This window comes from Fringilla coelebs (genome assembly GCF_963513975.1).
Source record: "Fringilla coelebs genome assembly, chromosome: 10".
NCBI lineage: Eukaryota > Metazoa > Chordata > Aves > Passeriformes > Fringillidae > Fringilla > Fringilla coelebs.
Window position 1 is genome coordinate 21,016,079 of NC_140036.1, and position 19,909 is coordinate 21,035,987.

The 19,909-nt window shown below is 43.5% G+C and overlaps 1 protein-coding gene across 1 annotated transcript in view; it reads right to left on the reverse strand.

The window, feature by feature from the left end:
* The window catches only part of FNDC3B (fibronectin type III domain containing 3B), a 184,538-nt gene that overhangs the window by 27,793 nt on the left and 136,836 nt on the right, over window positions 1-19,909 (reverse strand). Inside the window, exons 12-22 of the mRNA XM_084212475.1 lie at window positions 18,898-19,022; window positions 16,520-16,694; window positions 15,793-15,879; window positions 14,054-14,192; window positions 13,453-13,524; window positions 12,843-12,961; window positions 11,911-12,016; window positions 10,959-11,131; window positions 8,779-8,892; window positions 6,413-6,562; window positions 2,530-2,810 (exon numbers count right to left, since the gene is read on the reverse strand). Coding sequence (XP_084068601.1) covers window positions 2,530-2,810; window positions 6,413-6,562; window positions 8,779-8,892; window positions 10,959-11,131; window positions 11,911-12,016; window positions 12,843-12,961; window positions 13,453-13,524; window positions 14,054-14,192; window positions 15,793-15,879; window positions 16,520-16,694; window positions 18,898-19,022 — 1,541 coding nt within the window. The remainder of the gene's footprint in view (window positions 1-2,529; window positions 2,811-6,412; window positions 6,563-8,778; window positions 8,893-10,958; window positions 11,132-11,910; window positions 12,017-12,842; window positions 12,962-13,452; window positions 13,525-14,053; window positions 14,193-15,792; window positions 15,880-16,519; window positions 16,695-18,897; window positions 19,023-19,909) is intronic.

A 19,909-nucleotide genomic window follows, 5' to 3' on the forward strand; every position in this document is an offset into this window, starting at 1 on the left:
AAAGCAGAGAGACTGCAGAACTCAGACATATTTCTGCAGCTGCTCACCAGCCAGGATGTTTACACAGTGCTCTGGGCAGGCATCTGCTCTGTGCAGCAGCAGAGCTGGGCTGGGTCTGAGCAGGGATTCTCTTGACTCAGCCCTACCATGGCCACTCGCAGTGTGACAGAGGCATCTTCCACTTCCTCCTGCCTTAAATGCATTTTGGGATGGAAGTCCTTCTCACGGGGTGCTGGTTGGATTTGCTGCTAAGACACAAAGCATCCAACTTGTCAGCTAGGAGCCCAGCTCTGCAGAGAGCCTGGAGTTCCCCTGTGTGCTCTTGGGCTGCTCCTGTTATGGCCATTTCCATAGAAAAGCTGGAAGCAAAGCAGTGCCAGACCCAAGCTAACAGGGTGGGCCACATGGCCAGGCTTTCACAATCACCCCCTACCCAGAACAATTTAAATTTCCAGTTTTGGACTTGCTGGATTCATAATAACCAAGATTTTCTTTCAATTTTGGTTTCCCACAACCAAAAACATTGGTACTGGAATTCCAACTCAACTGAAACATATAAACCCTTTGCTGATTTACTTCAAATTCTGCTGAAATTTTGGCAAGGGAGTTCAGAGCCTCCAACCCAGTAGTACTTGGCTTGTTTAGTCTAGGAAAAATATGTTCACTGTGTTTTTAAACACAGCAGGGAATAAACACTTGAGAGCGAGAGGAGTAAGTTGTGTTAAACAAAACTGACACAAAAAGAAGGCTCATTGGTGGAGAAATGTAGAGAATTAGATCAGTGATGTTCTGAAACATTCTTCTGACTCAGCCAGGGAGGGCAGAAAAGGCACCAACATTTAGCACAGAGCCTGATAATCCTTAAGGATTTACCAGGGCAGACACTGTCTGATCAAAGACAGGTGTCAAGATATGCTTGAAGAAGAAATATCAGCGAACAAATTAATGATCAAAACACTTTGACAAATCTATTTTTGATTAGAAAAGTCATACTTGAAACTACTGATGAGGTGCATTTGCAGTGCAACTGCAGTCACTTGTCCTCCCTTACAGGAATGAGATGTAAGATTTGGGGTTTCTTTCTCTGATCTCTTTCAACAAAAGAGCTTTCCTACATTATTCCTTCTGATCAGCCACCCACTGGTCTGTGTTCTTCAAGTGGGCTTTTTTATAGTAGGAACTCAGTCTTACAACAATATTTAGAACAGTTAATGCTTGTGGCTTTGGCTGTTTCATTTGGACCAGTGAGAGGATGAATCCTTGACTAAAATTATGCAATTTAATATGGTGCTTTTTACAGAATAATGAAACAAGAATGTAAAAAATATCATTCCAATCTCTGTTTCCAAGCCTTGAAGAAGACATTTCCCTTAAGGAAGCTGTAGACAATCAAAAACCAGCTAAAAAAGAGACTGAAATAAGACTTTGGTGAAGAATTTATATGCCACATTCTGTCTTAAGTGAGTTGCCCAAAGTTCCCTTTTCAGCTTTTTTGGGTCTTGGTTGAACAGACATCTGAGGAGAAGCCAGGGAATACAAGACTGCCCAAAGATGATGCATTTCCACAGCTGGGCGACCAATCCACAAACAAACACTTCAACTTTATATGAATGATCTGTGAGCAAGCAATGTGTGCTCCTCACTTTAAAAAACTTCTAGTGTATGTATTTGTAACCTTGCTACAACAAGTTCTCTTTTCTTGGGTACAGGATAAAATTTGAATTATGGACTTATCATTTACAAGATCTGTAGGACTGTGACCTTGAATACAAAGTTAAAAAAAAGAAAAATGTTACAGGAAGTCTGTGACATCTAATTTTACAACTCTGTGATCAAATTTCGGTCTTTATTAGAGCAGTACTTAGAATAGAATTTCTTTTGTCACACATTCTGTTGTATTGCTGTTCATTGCCTGCATGGAACCATTTTTCTTTCTTAATTAGCAATTAGGGAGAAAACATATAAGCCTGAACATTAAACTAATAAAATTTTGGCAATGCCACTTAGCAATTTAGACTCTGAAGCAATATAAATTGGTTTTAAATTCAGATCATGTTTTCATTAATCTCCATATAGCAGAGGCAAAAAATAGCTGTAGCTATACAAATAAAAGTTCATTGTGTGAAAATTGCTAACCCTGCTCAGGGATCAATAACTTAATAATTTAATCCCTTGGAACAGTACTTCAAAGGAGCTGAAAAAACATGAGATGTAACACTGTCATTTTAATTATTTCCTATTTTTAAAATTTATTTATTTTTAAATTTATTATTACCAGTGCAACCTTACCTTAGCAGAGCAACTCAAAAAGGAGGAGAGGTCAGAGATAACCTGACCAGAGCAAGGAGAAAAGAGGAAAAAAGGCGGGAGAAAACAACATTTGAACACGAACTACCACAATCCATCCCACCAAGGAATGGCTGCAGATTCCTGTGCTCCTAGGCTGGTTGTTTGGGCTGCTGGTTGCATTTTCAGCATTTCCTGAGTGGAGCAGAGCTGTGTGATCCCCGTGCCCAGCGCCGCACTCACCGGTATGAGGTCTCGGGCAGCAAGCCCTCGATGACGTGACTGGTCACGTTGCCCACGGGGATGCTGACATCTCCCAGGTCGATGTTGTAGGATGTGATCTCAGCCCCATTATTGCTGGGCTCTTCCCAGCTCAGCACAAGGCACACAGAGGGTGAGGGCTGGCAGGCAGCCACGGGCTCGTCCTCCAGCACGGACAGGGTGGAGACGGCATCAGGCACGGACGCGGGGGTTCTGCAGGTCACCAGCTCGCTGTAGGGCCCAGCTCCAGCCTGGTTAATGGCCTGGGAGTGAAAACAAAGAACATTTACCAATGCTCTCCTTCACAAGTGTATGGAGTTCATAATGATGAACTGTGCTGGAAGAGCTGCATGAATTCTTCAGAGGATGTGCACTGCTGGCTTCCTCTCTGAAGCGTGACTCATACCTCTGCTATCCTAGGGAATTAGTATCTTCCTTGGTCACTCAGGAATGTCTCAAAAAACTGGAGAATATTTCTCTTTTCCCTAACAGAATATTTTTCTTTCCCTTTTTATCAGTGGCAAACTTTGGTTAGTAAGGGAAAATGTCATAGTCATGCTGCCAGTGACAGCAAACTGGCTACACAAAATTACTGAGACACCCAGTACAAAGTCCCCAGTATACTGCAGGATGGCCCAACAGATGCAAGCAAAATATCCCCAAAGATAGGGGATATTTGGGCTTGTTAAAAACTACTCTGGTTCCTAATTTGGAAAATGGATAACTAATTTAATGCTAAAAATCTTCTGAAATAAGAATATAGGACCTCAGCACGGCATTAAGCCCATGACTCAACATTTCCCCAGAACCACAAAATCATTACAGTTGGAAAAGTCATAATTCACCACCAAACCCCAACCAAAGCACACAGCTCAGTATCTCTCACAAAAGAGGAGAGCAACAATTTATCAAGCTTTTCATCCTAAATCATAGATCCTGAATCCCAGAGGAAACAAAGTTTGAAAACCTGGTCCCTTTCTGCTCATTAATTAGAGGCTGTTGTCTTAGCAAGCCCAACACTGCACAGCTGTACAGGCCTGGGGTTTTATCAGCTAGCTGATGCTCAGCCAGTGGCAAAAGCTGTACCCATTGCTCTGGAATTGCCCAGGGAATGACTGATGTTACCTCCCCAGCATTACCATGAACTCAATCACAGAACCACGCAGGCTGGAAGGGACTGTGGGACTCATCCTGTCCAACCTGCTACTCCAGCCAGGGTCAGACAATGCAGACCAGCTTGCTCAGGCTTTTTTCCATTTGGCTCTTGATAAATTCCAGGTATGTAGACTGCACAGCCCCTCTGGACCACTGTTAGATCCTTAACAGCCTGCACAGTGATATCTTTTTTTTCTTTGTATCTCATCTGAACATCCCTATTTCAACCTGTTTCAGTTGGATGCAGCATTCCAGGTAATCTGGAATGGCATGTCATGGGCAGCACCACCTACCCTGGATCTGCCTGCTGGGCTCCTCCTGACACAGCCCAGCATCCTGCCAGCACACAAGGTATGGAGAGAGATTACAGAACATGGTACAGGAGAAACTACACGAGTCCAGAAGGCACAGACCTCCACAAAAAAGCTTCAGTGCCACCCAGCACCCTCCACATTTCCTTTACATTTGGGAAAGTTAGTCCAGAGTCTCCCATCAGGTTACAATTAATTGAAAAATCCAGGCTTACCATGTTGCCAGCAGGACTCTGAGGGCAATGACAGGAGACATCAAACAACTGTTTGATTCCTAATCTATGCCTAACTGCAGTGAATAACTTATTTCTGCTCTGCATAATACAAACACAAAGCCATGTTCTGTTTTTCCAGGAGACATTTTGTTCAATTGAAGAAAGAGATAATAAAGTTACATTTGTCAGCCTTTAAAAAGCCCTTCAAAACAAATCCTGCTCCAGGGAAATCTTCTATTTAATGCAGCGCTCCTGGAGCTGTTAGAAGTGAGCCCTGTTTTGTGCTCTGCCAATGACATGATTTGTCTTGCCTCTAAACCAGTGTTTGGCCATTTGTATCTTGCTCCAAGCAATTTATTGTCAGTGGTGTTTTTTAACTGCTTTATTGGACAATCTCATCACCATAACTGATGGGGCTTTGCTGCCTAGCTGCTTTTCCCTGCCACCCCCAAGTGACACAATATTTCCCACTGCAGAAGCCACTATTGTTTTCAGGAATATTCATTACAGGAAAAAAGTTGAGCAACAGTAAAGACAATTGTCTGCCCTGCAGTTAGATATGCCTGATTCCTCAATTCTCCTCTTTATTGAATTACTGCAGATTGAGATAGCAATAGTGTGTGTTTATTAGAAGGCTGAATAAATGTGGTTAGGGGATCCTTATTTTTAAAAAGGAAATTTCTCTGTTAAATCTGGTAACAGATAAAATAAAATAACATTTCTGACACTATTTAACTTTCTTTGTCTGTTATAGCTACTTTGTGGGTAGATTTTTGTGCAATTGTTAGAAGATTACAGTGTATTTTGTAAGAAATTCTTCTTCACATAATACACAGGATCAGATCCAGAGGATGAAGCTCTCTAGAAAGTAATACCTGAGTCACTGATGGACTTCAACAAAGTATCTTCTTATATTCTGCCTTTCCTGTAACTTCTGCCTATGGATTAAATTATACTGGCTGCATTAAAAACTGAGTAGGTTTGTGCAACATTTTTGTGGCAGGTAGTTTGAAATAAGCACCCACTAGAAATCAAAGATGCCATACAGCTGGCTGTTTCCATTTTTAACACAAAATTTTCCTCAGGCTCCCCACAGCAGTGGTCTCAGAGTCTCCTCCCTGCCCAGCAGAAGCTGAATGCTCTCCCTCTGGCAGAAACAAGGCACTTTCTGGCTCACACCTCCCAGCCTCTCACACATTCCCTCGTTCTCCTTCCCCCAGAGCGCCAGAGCAAGGCACAGACCAGCTCTGGCCAAGACACAAAATACATTTGAGTTGTGGGGCCTGAGCTTTTGGGCTGCTGGCCAGCTCCTCCAAACCTTCTTCCCTAAAAAATGAAAAAAATTCAATATCCTGGTTAAAAAAAAAAAAACTCAGAGAAGGAAACACTTAACAGAAGCATGTTGTCCTTGATCAAAGAAATTACCCTGGGTGGTCCACATGCTACCAGCTGGGTGGGTATTTGGGCTGGATTAGTGGGGGTGTTCTGTCTTCACACACAAATGTATCTTGTGGAAGAGTATCTTAGGTAAAATATTTTCACTTCACTCCCTTGTTTTACCTTCCATTTATTTATCAGTAGACATAAAGGATGAAAAGTCCTGGTTTTTTTTACTTTGATACAGATACACAAAATGTTTTTTAACTGCTACTTTTTACTGAAAATATAGGAGATAAAGAGATCAAGGAAAAGAAATAATGTAAAGACTATATGAGATTCTGTCTCACAAATCTAAAAGACAAAATGGCAAAGATGGAACTCACTTTCTGGCAGGTACCATCTCCTCTACAGACAGGAATTTACTCACCTCTTTTGCCTTACTTGATAAATTAAACAGATACTGGAATTCACTATTTAAGCCAGGGAAATCTTCAATATCCAGCTGGGAAGTGGATATTATTTACCTCTCTTACCATGAAGAAAATGATTTTTTTTTTTAAATTTTCTAAAGCATTACCATTTTGTTTTGGTGTCAGAGGGCAAGGTGGCCCTTAAAAGCATTACTCACTAAAAGCAACAAAACACAATTTTCAAGTAGCACATCAGTCTGTTTAAAATAAATGCACATTCCTCCTGCATTACAGAGCACATAACTTCAGAGGGGACTAATGATAAAAATAAGAACAGCAGTGGAAGGAAACTCTGTTTGGCTCTCAGAGGGCAATGCATGCAGCCCTGCCTTACCTGTAGCCTGCAGCAGTAATGCCTTGCTGCTGACAAGTCACTGATTTCAAAGCAGGTTTCTGTGCCACTATATGCAAGCTGTAGAGATTCCTCCTCTTCTCCCCACTCTAATCTGTATTCAGAGATGTCAGTACCAGAACATTCAGGACTCTGCAACACAAATATTTATGTGGTTCAGTTCAGAAATGAGCACTTCGGATCGCTGTGTTTCACCGGGGAAGGAATGAAGTACATGGAAAAAAAGCCCAACAACCACCCTTATTTTTAAATTAATACACCATTACTGCTGCAAATAGAAATGTACTGAGTTAATGTTCCCTAAGAGGTTACTGAAACAGGACAATTCTGCACAAAAATTACCTGATTGAAATTCAGAGAAATGAGTGTACACAGCTACTTTGCCTTCCATCAGGACACTCAGGAATAAATTGTCTCTCCACTGGCTTGGCAGAAGCTCAACCGTGGAGAACATAAAAAAAGCATCAATCTAGTGCAGCCTAGCTGGGAGAGCAGAACACAGCTCTGGAAGCACTGGCCTTGGAGCCTGAAGCAGTCACTCATGTGCTGAGAAAAGAACCAGCTCAGCAAGGAGGAGCTGGCCCGAGGTTCCCATGGGAGTCACCCATCAGTGCCAGAATGGCACCTGGGAGTGTGATCCTGGCAGGTTCACCTGCACAGTGAGACTCCCATGGATCACAGAATCATCAAATGGTTTGGGTTGAAAGAGACCTTCAAGATGTTCCAACCCCTGCCTTGGGCAGGACACCTTCATCAGGCCAGGCTGCCCCAAGCCCATCCAACCTGGCCTTGAACATCCTCCAGGGATGGGGCAGCCACAGCTGCTGTGGGCAAACTGCTTGGGGGGCTCATCACCTTCACAGTACTTCTTCCCAATATCTAATCTAAACCTGTCCATTCCCTGTATCCCCAGCAATCCCTTTATTTAGGGAAACACAAATTCAATGCCTGAATGTGCTGGAGATGAGCCAATACGGGCACAGTTCCCAAACCAAAATATTTAGTGTTTTTAACAGAACTGTACTGTGTGGCCTGAAGCAGCTCAGAAAAGCACTGCTCTGCCTGCAGAAGAGTGGGCTACAAGGACTTTGTGATTGCCAGGCAAGATGCAATTTCCAGTGCAAGGATCCAGAGCCTTGCTGCACACCACAGTGACCACCCTGCAAAGGCACAGGAGCTTCTCTGGCTCTGCCTCAGAGCTTCCAGCTGTTTGAGTAGCAACATTCAGAGCTCCTAAGCCAGATTTCAGAACAACATGTGAAAAAAAAAAATAGGCATCACAATGGGCACCACAGTGTGCTCTCCAGCCACACTCCACAGTGCTTCACTGTTTTTCTTTCTAATTCATATCAGCCAAAAAAATGACAGTCTTTAAGAAAACATAACCACTGCAAAGCACAGCTTCATTTTTAGCTAGAGTAAACAAAGAGATCCTTCAAATAAATAGAGAACCCACCAGAACCACTGCTTCATGGCTGGGGAGAGCAAATCCCTGACCATGAAAAGGCAACATTTGAAAGTTCAATATGATTTCTAGTGGCAAAAAACATTAATAGCCCCAAACTGCACCAAATACCCCTGTGTGTTATTAAGTTAAATGCAAATTACATTTGTATCTAGATATGTTGTTAGCACAATTTATTTGCCCATCTTGTGAGTGCCAGTGACTTTTTTCTCAACAGGGGTGTTGTTTTGGGGAGGAGCTCAACAGAAGCAGGGCTGGGATGGCTGCTAGATTTTCACTGAAGGTCTGTGGCAGAACTACAGCCCCACTGAACCACAGCACAGTATTATTTATGGCAACATCCTTTCTTTTCTGCCTTAATTACACAAATTTTTTTCTTTAATGGCACCAATCATCCCCATGGCACTTCAGCTAACATTTATCTTGAGCTCAATGCCTAAGATGCTGGAGAACTGAGGAAGAATGCCCACAAACTAAAATAAAAGTAAGTATTTGGGGAAAAGGCCCTACATCATAAGCATTTATGGAGAATTAATACTGTATCAGACTCCAGTTTCATCCAAAATCAAGTATTTGTGTTTATAATTCCAACTGAGAACATCCTGATGTGCTAAAAGCTTGCAGAGTGCAATTCTATCATCTGATGCCAGTGCAGGAGGCTTTGTGTCTGAATCCTGGTCTGGAAGACTCATGTCAAGCTTTGTGTAATTCTTCAGAGCAAAGCAGAGAGGATGATTTTCTACAATAGAAGAGGTTCTACCTAGGGTTTCCTTGCATAACAAGATAGCTCCAGTGAACAGCTCAAGCTCTCTTTTGAGATCTGTGCTGAGCACACTGGTCTGGGTGAGCAAGGTGGAACCGAACAGGCAGGGACCTGACTCACCTCCCAGCTGACCAGGACTCGTGTGTTGGACAGGAAGGACAGGGAAGGTGCTCTGCACTGGCCTGGTGGTCCTGCTGCTGTGGTGACCTCTGTCACCTCCGAATACGGCCCGTACTGCAGGGGAACAAGGCGGCATTATTATTATTATTATCATTATTATTATTATTATTATCATTATTACTACTACTATTAATATACAGGTGTACACCCATCTCAAAGCCCTCAAGAGCTTTCCAAGAACTGCACATAAACTTTTTCAGCACACTAAACTTTCTCAAAGGCAGACTGGTAGACTGGTCTTCCAAAACCTGACACCAAACACCAGAGCTCAGGATGAGCCCACACAAATGACTCAGAGCTGAAGTGTGAGGCAAGCTCAGGAACACACAGAGAGCATGTGCAACCTTTGTGCATCCTCCTGTGTGGCAGCAAGTGCTCATGAAAGCAGAAACCGCCTCCAATTTGCCCAGAAGTGAGAATGAGCACACAGCAACTGAGGAACAGTTTGTGTCCCTCTGCCTTACCTTGGCACTGGGTGTTCACCTATCAAAACCAGCTTCCCACGGATACAAAGAGGAGCACAAAGACCAAAGCACACACTGGGAGTCCATTTCCAGTTTCTTTTACACAGAATGCCTGCCCCAAGTTACTTGTAACAGGACAGGATGTGCTGGAGCCCCAGGCTGGCACAATGTGCAGGGACACGCTGCGCTCCACGGGCAGCTCGGCTCAGACAGCTCCTGAGCCCGTGGTAGCAGAATAATTTAAATGCAGATGAGCAAAAGAAAAGCCAATTTTCAGCAGTCTGGGAACCTGGCTTCATCCAGCAGTGCGAGGACAGGAGATAGCACTCAAACAGCCTTTCTGAGGCCTCCTGAGTGGGAGAGCAAAGTTTGCTCAGTACATCCCCGAGTTAATTAGAAATCGTTCTCCAGAACAAAGCAGCTTCACTTGGAAGCAATTAGAGGAAAAACACTGGTATTTACTTATTTTGTAATGCAGTATTAGTGAGCATGAAAAAAATGAGCTGCTACAAAAAAGGCCAAATGACAGAGAAATTATGAACCCCAGAAAACTTCTCAGCAGACATGTCAGTATCTGCCATCGAAGAAAGGCCAACACTGATTGCTTTGTCTTACAAAGAATGTACGTGTCAAAAAATATCATTTATTGACTTCTCTGTTTTCAAGGAAGAATCTGGTAAAGGACATCCACCCCTCTTTTGCACCTGGTAGAAAAACAGAGGCAAACCAGAACCAGCCCCCTCATTTAACAAAGGATGGAATCAGAAATGCTTTGCAACTGTTCTGTCAAAAAAAAAGGAAAAAAAAACAAATAAAAAAAGGCAAAGCATTACATATTCAAAGCCACCAGGTAGGCAATGGCTCTCACTCCAGCAAGCAAATCTTATCTTTCCATGTGCATTTAATTAATTTTTCACAAAAACAAAACCATGGGTGTTTTTAAACCAAAACAGTCTTGCAGATATTTCTAATACACAAGTTTTAACAGAACTTCTCCCTGTAAGCAAGCAACTTCAAACCTTTGTGTTATGTTTATCATCAAGATTTCCTGGGGAGAAACACGTCAATGCATGTAGTTTAGTTGGGACTTTTTATTAAACACCACTGCAATGACACAAAGGAAAGCATAATCAACCCAAACCTCAATGAAAAAGAAAAAGATCTCTCTGCAGATCTCCGTGGACATCAGACAGAATTTCTGATGTATTTGGGAAGGCACTTCTTCCAAGGAAATAATTTAATAGAAAAATCTCATTGAATCTAAAAAGCACGTATGTTTTTGAAATTAAAACAAAAAAGTCACCAGGAGTACGAGTTTCCCTCAAAACACACCTGGGTGAAACTGCTGTTCTTGTTTTTACAGTCTTTATAGATTTAAAACAAAAAAGAGGAAATGCAACAGAATGAGGATGAAGAGAGTCCTCCCTGCAAGCAGCTGTGACTTTCAGCAGGGATTTGGCACATTTGGGAGCAGCTGATTCCGGCCAAACCGTACCAGTACCCGAAATCTCCTTCTAAGAGAGACCCAGGTCTAAAACTGCAGCTCCTCCTCCCAAGTTCCTTTCGAGCATTTATCCCCTGGTTTTTCCTCTGCCCAGCTCCCCCTGCCCCAGCAGAGGAGCAGCACTGGCAGAGGGGCTGGGGCAGCACACGTACCCCGCCGTCGTTCAGGGCGCGCACCCGGAACCCGTACGTGGCGCCGGGCAGGAGGCTGCTCACGGTGCACTCCAGCTCAGCCCCGTGGTACACCTCAGAAACCACCTCCTCAGGGGCTGTCATCTCCACGCTGTACTCAGAGACAGGGCAGCCGCTTTCTGACTCGGGGACATCTAAAAGAAATCATGGAATTTGTTAATAACACTACGGCGTGCGTCAGAGCAGCCGTTTTTTACTTCGTGTACCACAGAAATGTGTATTTCTGCTTCTGTGTATAGACAGAAAATATCTCACAGGTATCTTCTATCTATATAGATATAGAGACAGATATCTCTCTTTTGTTGTGGGCATCTTTGTTTTTGCCTATGAAAACAATGTATTTGATAATACCTGCATGTTATGTTACAAGACAGTAGCACAGAATCAAACTGTCTGGGGATCAGAAAAACAGTAGCCACCAAAATGGTTCCAGGAAAACATTTGGGTGGATTTTTATACTGGTGTTGAAATATATTTGACAGTTAGAAAATTTACTTATCCAGAATTTGGCTTAACAAGCGATGCCACAAAAATACTTGGATGCTGCAAGATTATCGCTGTAAAGAAAACACTCTGTTGGAAACTGGCATCTGTCTTGCATTCTGAAAAATGTTCATTTTTTGACAACTTAATGCCATCTTTGCAAAATAACAGGGTTCCAATAGGTTATGTGTTACTCTCTGGATCAGGATTTAAATGCCACCCAAACCCTCAATATGTTCTAACTCAAATTTTTGAAAAACGTTATACATGAGAAGTACCAAAACGCTTCTGCCAAGCCAATATTAAAAAAAAAAAAAAAAAAAGATTTTGAGTCACACTGTGTTTTTGAAATAAAAGGATAGATATTCTAATGAAGCTGATACTTAACAGCCCTGAGAGGGACAGGGCTAAAAAGCAGTAAATGGCTTACCCCACTGCAGCTGCACCTCCCTGTGCCTCGGCTTGCCCAGCAGCCGGGGCGGGCGGCAGGGCCCCGGCGCGACGCTCAGCGTGCGGACAGGTAAACTCTCGGAGCACTGGGGGAGAACACAGCTCAGTTACAGCCAGGAGCACAGCTCAGTCAGTCACACCCTGCCAGGAGCACAGCTCTGTCACCTCTGCCATGGCCACCACCTTCAAGATGAGCCACAGCTACAGAACAGCACAAGAAGTTGTCTTCTACACCCACCGCTTCACGGAAATTTATATAAACGTTAAAGGAGAGGAGATGCTATCAAGCATGTTAGTAGAAATACAATTAATAGAGGTTCTTTATTAGCATTCTCAGTACTGGGCTCTCTGTTTTAATTTTCCTCAGTTTGAAAATAATGTCAAGGCATAAAGTATTCAATCTTAAATGAGAAAAAAATGTATCAAAACAGGAGGAATAAGTACTAAATTTAAATCAAAGAGGGGAATTACAGGAATCGGGGTCTGAAAAAAGGAACCCAAAAACTTGAAGGATTCGGCCCTATGAAAGATAATTGTTACCACAAACCACCTCTTTCTGCATCCTCCAGTCAATACAGAATCGAGCACATGAGAGTCTGTGGCCTTTTTCAAGCAAATGGCCACATCAGATAAATGTGATGGTCTTTCTAAGGTAAATATGAATAACTACAGACTGGTCCTGAGGAAACCAAATCTCACTAAATTGCAGCTTGCTGAAAAGAAAATTATGTACACACAGAAATCTAAAATTCAGCAACTTGCAGCGTGAGATTAACTGCAATCAGTGTAGTTTTACTGTGCTACAGGGGCAACATTTCCCTTCTTTTGAAAGCAGAAGTATTTTACCAAAATTAGCAGATAAATCTCTGAAAAATATAACCCCAACAGCCCTTACTGTTAGATAATACCCACCTGACTGTGTCCACCAGTGCTGATACAGCACGCCCGGAGTTTATACAAAGTGCCTGGTTTCAAGTGAGTACAGGTGTATTCTGTAGCTGAGCCACTGTAGGCCACTTCCCACTGATTTGCTAAAAATAAGATATATTCAAGTTTAAAGAAGTGGAAAGCAACATGTTTAGGAGTGTCCAGGAGAAAGGAAAATCTTCCACAAATGATGTATTTCAGGAAAATCATTAGTATTACTATGAGTGTTATTTTCCACCTGAAGACATAACACACAGACATACATGAAAATACATATACTTACAAATAAATGTATTATATATAATGTATAAATGTGCAAATATATGCACACAAATATAAATAAAAATATTTCTAGATTTAGCCATATAACATAAAAGTTCTGTCATTATTAGTAAAAAAAAGGACACCTAAAAACCCACTACAAACCTTCCCAAAATCCAACCTCAGCTCACCCAGGAATCCTGCAAAGTACATAACTCTGTTTCAATCACATTATTAGGACATTAATGATATTAACAATAACCACCTAAAGAGTAAGGACTTCCACATAGTAGTCACAGTGTTTTGAAATTGAGACAACTTGTCTCAAGTTTACCTTCTGGACTTCCTTGAGAAATCTCCAGCAGATACTTTAGGATTTCTGAACCACCATTATCCTGTGGAGGATCTGGAGAAATAAGACAAGGATAGGAGTGAAAGACAACAAAACAATGAGCAAACCTGTTCCTTCTCCACAAACCCCTCCACAGTAACTACACCAGGTTATGGGCAGCAGAAGGGGGTGACAGACATTTGTTTTCAGCATGAATCAGACTAAAGGTGCTGGATAATGATGATCCAACAAAATGTATGGAAAAAGCACTGAAAGAAAAGCTGTGTGGAGGTTTGCCCCATTAATAATGGAAGCAGTTCGAATGAAGCTGCATTGGGACATGAAAGGGAGAGTGAAAAGCCTGAAGATGTACTTGAGTGTGAATTAATCAAAACCAAAACATTTTTGCTTCTGAACACACAAGAGCCCCTACACACCTTTTAGAATATTAAAAAAAAAATAGGCCGTCAAGTTTTCCGTACACAGTCAACTTTGGGCTGAGAAGGAGCGTGGAAACTCTAAGTTCTAACACATAGCTACGTGACTTTATTTGAATTTCTTATGACCCCAAAAAGCTCTGCTACAGCAATCTGAGCTGGCTTACCCCACTTCACACTAAAGCCATGAGATGTTACTGGCCCCTTGACCACGGGTCTGGTGGGAGGTCCTGGCCTGTCTGGGCTGGTTGTGCAGACCAACACCTCGCTGGGAGAACTCTTCCCTTCCACGTTGGAAGCAAACAGCTGAAACAAAACCACAATCAGTTTGCCCCTGTTCACTGCAACTGCTCTCCTGGCAGTTCTGCATCAGACTTCTTTCAGTAATTGCAAAAATGTCACACCCCAAAGTGCGTGGGATTGTAGTAACAGATATTAGATTATCGTGATGCTTCTTTACAAGCCGCAGTGATTACTTCCCCTCCCTCCATCAGCAATAGATCATGACATGTTTAAGATAAAAGCAAAAGAAAAAGAAAAATCACTTTTTTTAAAAGTAACTGTGTCAACTCTCATCAAAGAAAAATAAGAGAACCAAAACAATAACGTTGGTATTTTTGTTTCGGAGATATTCCTAACTGCTACTTACAACAAAGTAATTCAGAGAATCAGTAATCGCACAATTAAAAGTAAGATCAAAGTTGTGCCTGTAGCCAGCGACACCAGGCTACAAATTTGTTCTGATATCAATGCAGTTTTGTGAAATCCATGTTTTATTTGAAAGCAGGGCTGCAAAGAAGCACTAAGGGTTCTCTCCTCTCACCTGCCACCGCAGCCTTTACAACACTCAGCTAAAAGGCATCATCTCAGAGCGACAGCACAAAACCTTCCCAATCCTTTGGGAAGTTCAGGCAACTTCACAAGGTTTTCTGTCCCAGAGAGCAGGAAAAGAGCATTCCCTGAGAGGGTGGTGAGGCCCTGGCACAGGCTGCTCAGAGATGCTGTGAATGCCCAATGAACAGAAGTGTTCAAGGCCAGGTTGAAGCACTCTGGTCTAATGGGAGGTGTCCCTGTCCACAGCAGGAGGGTTGGAATCAGGTGATTTTCAAACCCAAACCATTCTAGGACTCTGTGATTTTTTTCTTTCTGCTGCTCCTGACTATACTAAAACTAAAGCCAGGTGTTGGCCTCACACACAGCTTCTGGCCATCTCCAGAGGGACATCCCACATGGGGGGCACCTCTTGTGGAGCCACTGCAGTGCAGAGTCAGGGATGGATGGACAGCAGCTGGATAGCTCCACTGCCTTCTCCTCAACAGCAGCACCTAGCACCGTGCTGTGATCACAGACCTCAGCACTGGGAGGAAAATGCTGAACTTGGTGTTTGCAGGAAGACTCCAGAACATCCCTCAGGGGCTCTGAGCATCCACAGAGGAGAAGACACCAACACCTGCTAAAAACCAGCTCCAGAAACAGCCACGTTGACACATGAGACAGAAAAGCTTCACCCTGTGGCTGCCAGGGGAACACAGGCCCCTCTGCTGGCTGGGCACCTGACAGTGTTTGCTGCATCCTGTAGAAGTGAGATGGCATTTGTCACCAGGCACCAGGTTTTTGGCAGCAATGCAGCCAACTGTGACCACCTCACACCCTGAGCTAAGCTTTTACAACATCCTCCTCCATGGTACTGAGAACTGTGATTGCCCCCCAAAGTCTGAGCAACAGTATCTCCTGTGTGATACAGGCAGAAGTACCACTAACAGTTTAATATATTAGGTCACAGTATATAAAGCAAATTTGTATTTGATGCCTCAGTTTTGGAGGGAGCACTAAAGGATCCCTGTAGTGCCTGGAAAAAACCCAAACCAGAAAATACTACACAATGATAAGAGGAAAAAGACTTTACCCTGAATTTATACTGTGTGCTTCTTCTGAGATTCTTCACAGTACAGGCTTGCTCCTCTCCAGTGTACTTTGGGTGAAACATGCTGTCCTAAAAAAATACAAACCCAAACAAATTCCCATAACTGAGGAGTCTGAGAAAGTGTTCCCTGTGTCAGTCAGTCCTACAACATGTTACAGCAAAGGGGCTTATAGCTGAGTGCTTTAAAAAAAAACAACTCAACAAGAGAAAACAAACATATCATATATAAAACAACATTAATGATTATTACTACTACTGCTGCTTTTAAACTGCAAGGCCACAATACTTTATTTTTTAGAAGAGATGTTGCAGCTGCCCTGAATAATGTAACTTTGCTGCAAAATAAGCACAAAACCAATTGTGGCAGTTTAACCTGCTACAGAACTGGAAGTGACAGATGACAGAACACAAGCCCAGCAAGGAGCAGCCAGGAGGACAAGGCAGACTGACCTAGCCAGGGACAGGCTGCCCTGTACCTCACAGAACCCTGTGTGGCTTTGTAAGTAATCACAGATGACAGCAGAGGTTTTTAGCTAAGGATTCCTAATTCTGCTGTGCAGCAGAGCAAATCACAGAGCTCCACCCTGCCAAGTACCCAGTACTCCTGGAAGGCCCTCCAAAGGAGCAGCCCACGCTGCTTCTCAGGATCTCCAATTAATAAATCAAAACTCAGTTTAAGTCATGCCCTTCATGGCAACACAGCACTCACATTATCTTCTTCCTGAATTTCCAGGGTGTAGGAAATCACTTCCTCTGGTGTGCATCCCTCTACTTTGTTCCACTGCAGCGAGATCCACGTCACGCCAGCTCGGATGAGCCGCGGTGCAGAAGGGGTCTGAGGAATATTGCCTGCAGTGTAGCAAACCACCTCCTGGCTGTACCCACTGCTCAGAGACAGAGCAGAGAGAGAAACATTAAATACAAAGAAACTAACCTCCAAATCAGCCCCAAGACAAAGAAACAAGCAAAAAAACCAAAACAACAACAAAAAAATCCAAAAAATAACCCAAATAAACCCCAAATAAACCCACCCCACCACCATAAAAACACAAAGCTAAAGAAACCTAAACCTCAATGTACTTAGAGAAATATTTCACATTTTCAAAACATTTGGATGAAGTTCAAATTGCTCAGGTGGAAAAGATGAACACCCAGTTAGGAAATGCCAGAACTAAGAATAGAAAAAAATGCAGGATAATGTGTCCTCACATTACATTTTTACAGATCTCACCACAATAACGCTGGAAAAAAATATTTGAATGCCTACAATTATTAACTTGGTATTAGCTGTGGAGGAAAATCTCATTGAACAAAGGGGAACTAAAGTATAGGAAACAAAGCCTCAAGTGTTCAACTTTTGGATGCTGAACCTGAGATGTGCAGAATACGAATTCTATAAACTCTGATCAAGCTCTCAAAGGAAGGTGACATTCTTGCAATTTTCAAAATCTGTCTGCAAAGTACAAAACTCATCTTGTACCTCAACGTCACACCATGAACTTAACACACAGAAAAAGCCAAATCTCCTTATTCTGAATCTTCTTCCTCAAAAATAACTCATTTGTTGAAATACACTTACATTTAAATAAAGCACCTATAACTAAAACGCAAACAGGGCAAAAATTATGATACATGCTTGTAAGTCCTCAAGCATTACAACAAACCAAAACCATCTCATGACATGAAGTGTTAGAAGACATCATCATGCCTTAATTTTGAGTGCTGTCTATAAAAATAAGGCAAGTGTTGCTGGTGCTTATCTCACAGATTAGCACAGAGCAGCTGACCATAAATAGTTTTTAGCTCACTCCTTTCTCAACAGCCTGAGGGGAGAGAAAAAAGGGAGAAAGAGAACAAACAAAAAAAAAAGGGGGGGAGGAGTGTTGAAACATGCACTAAGTTATTTTAAAAATCTGGAATCTGGCAAAGAAAAGAGATGCCAGAACTGGGAACTCTGCACAAACCCAGTTACCTCCCAGCTACACTCAGCAGGTCCAGCTCAGCCCCCCTCTCCCTCCACACTGAGTATTATCTCAATGGGGAGGGAATTAATCTTGCAAGAAGTTGGGGAAAGGGACTCTGTGCACACATGAGTGGTCTCAGTCCACGTCAGGGAAAACACAGGAACATGAATAAAGAAGCTTTCTAAAGTTATAAATTACTGAGAGGCTTGTGTTTGAGAAGAGAGAACAATGCAGGAGTCTCTCTCCACAAAACACATTGTTGCATGCCACTGGTGTTTCTTTTGTGTCCTTGTAATAATGATTAGATCCTGTTTAGCTAAGGAGGACAATAAAGGAGTGCACAAGGGCACTGGATGTTTGGCTTCTTCACAGCTGAACCTTTCCTGGCCTGCCCTGCTTGCCTGAGCCCAGCAGCACACACTGCCCCTGCAGCACAAGGTCTCTCCGGGCACACTTTTCATCCCAGGGCTCCCCAGCAGCTCCCAGAGGATTTAACCAAGTCTGATTTCTCACCCATCTTCATGTGAGTGCATCAGTTCACGTGCAAGGAAAAGCAGAAGCTAAAGCTGATCCTTCAGTGCCTTGGATGTGCCTGTCCTCTCTCAGCCCTGCCTGTCTCTCCCTTCTTTCCCACCCCATCAGCCAGCCCTGCCAGTCCTGAAGAAGGAAGGGACTGTACTGCTGAAGAGAGACAGAAGGGCTTTGCTTTAAACCAGAAAAATAAATATATCAAGATTCCTTTCAAAATCTGTAACTCAACTTCCCCCTGCTTGTTTTTCTTGGTTCACAGAGGTCCCTAGTGGGAATTTTACATAACAGATGTATTCTTTTCGTATTAGGAACAGACCACAAAACACCATTTAACACCTCAAAAGGAGCCTATCTGCTCAGGCTGATCTCATCAGCTGAAGGTACACAGCAATTCCCCGGGAGGCGAAGGGCATCACCGTGACTTACCTTGAAGCATTAACAACTGAGCAAATGTCAGATATTTAACTCGAAACCATGAAGAGAAAAGAAACAAACCCCCCCCAGAAATTCCTCTTCATGCTGGCATTGATGGGTGAACTTTTCAACCAGGAGTTTTTGCCAGGAAAGCTCTGCAGCTCTCCGAGGAGCTCACCTAGTACCGATGTCGTTCTGGGCCGCCAGGCGGAAGGTGTAGCCCAGGGCTGGGCACAGCTTGGTCAGCTTGCAATGCTTCTGGCTCCCAAAGTAACATTCTCTGAAACCACTGTTCCTCTTTCCCTGGAAAGAGAGAAATCTGTCATTGGATCGCCGTGAAACAAACCCACGCCGCGCTGGTTTCAGGAGGAGCTGGAGAGCGCTATCGGAATGAGAGGTTTGCATGAAGGAAGCTGTGTGAGCTCTGAACATCACACAGCTCAGCAGAGCCTGCCTGCTGCCACAGCCCTTCTCCTCTCACCTTCTGCGAGCTGTGGGGTGCGTCTACAGCTCCAGCCTGAAACGCCATTTATCCCACTCACAAACAAAAAAGTGGGAAAATTATGAATGACGTGAATCTCTGCATCTCCTCGGTCACAGGAGCAGGGGGAAGGTGCAGCCAACACTTCCCTGCGAGCACTGTCCTTCCTCCACAGTGCATCCCTGGCTGGGGCTGTCTCAGCATTCCCTATCCCACAAGAGGGCTCTCGCTCCCCGCGCTCCAGCGCAGCAGAGCCAGCGGGACAAACTGCCCGGGACCTTCCCCTGCTCTCCGGGCCCAAATGTCCTCATCCCCGAGGAATATCCATCCTGCCAGGCTCCAACCCACCCACTGCCCCCAGCACACGGCCTGTGGGGAGTGAACAGGGCTTTCTGGGGAAGCTGGAACTTTGTTAAGGAAGTTGTTTGCCAGGGGATGGTTTTTGGGAGCTTCACATCACCGTGACCCGGAGCAATGATCCTGGGAAAGACAGCACGAGGCAGCAGCCCAGAGGGAATGGAGACACTTCTCCAGCTCCCAAACACTTGCCAGGTACTGCTCAGCACCACCAAACACAAGGACACTCAGAAGTTCCCTCCCTGACCCCACCACATTAAAATCAAAACCAAACCCTGACCAATGCAGCCCAGCTTGGTACAGCCTGGGGCAGGAATAAAGCCCAGATGTTTGCAGGACAGAGACCCTAAAG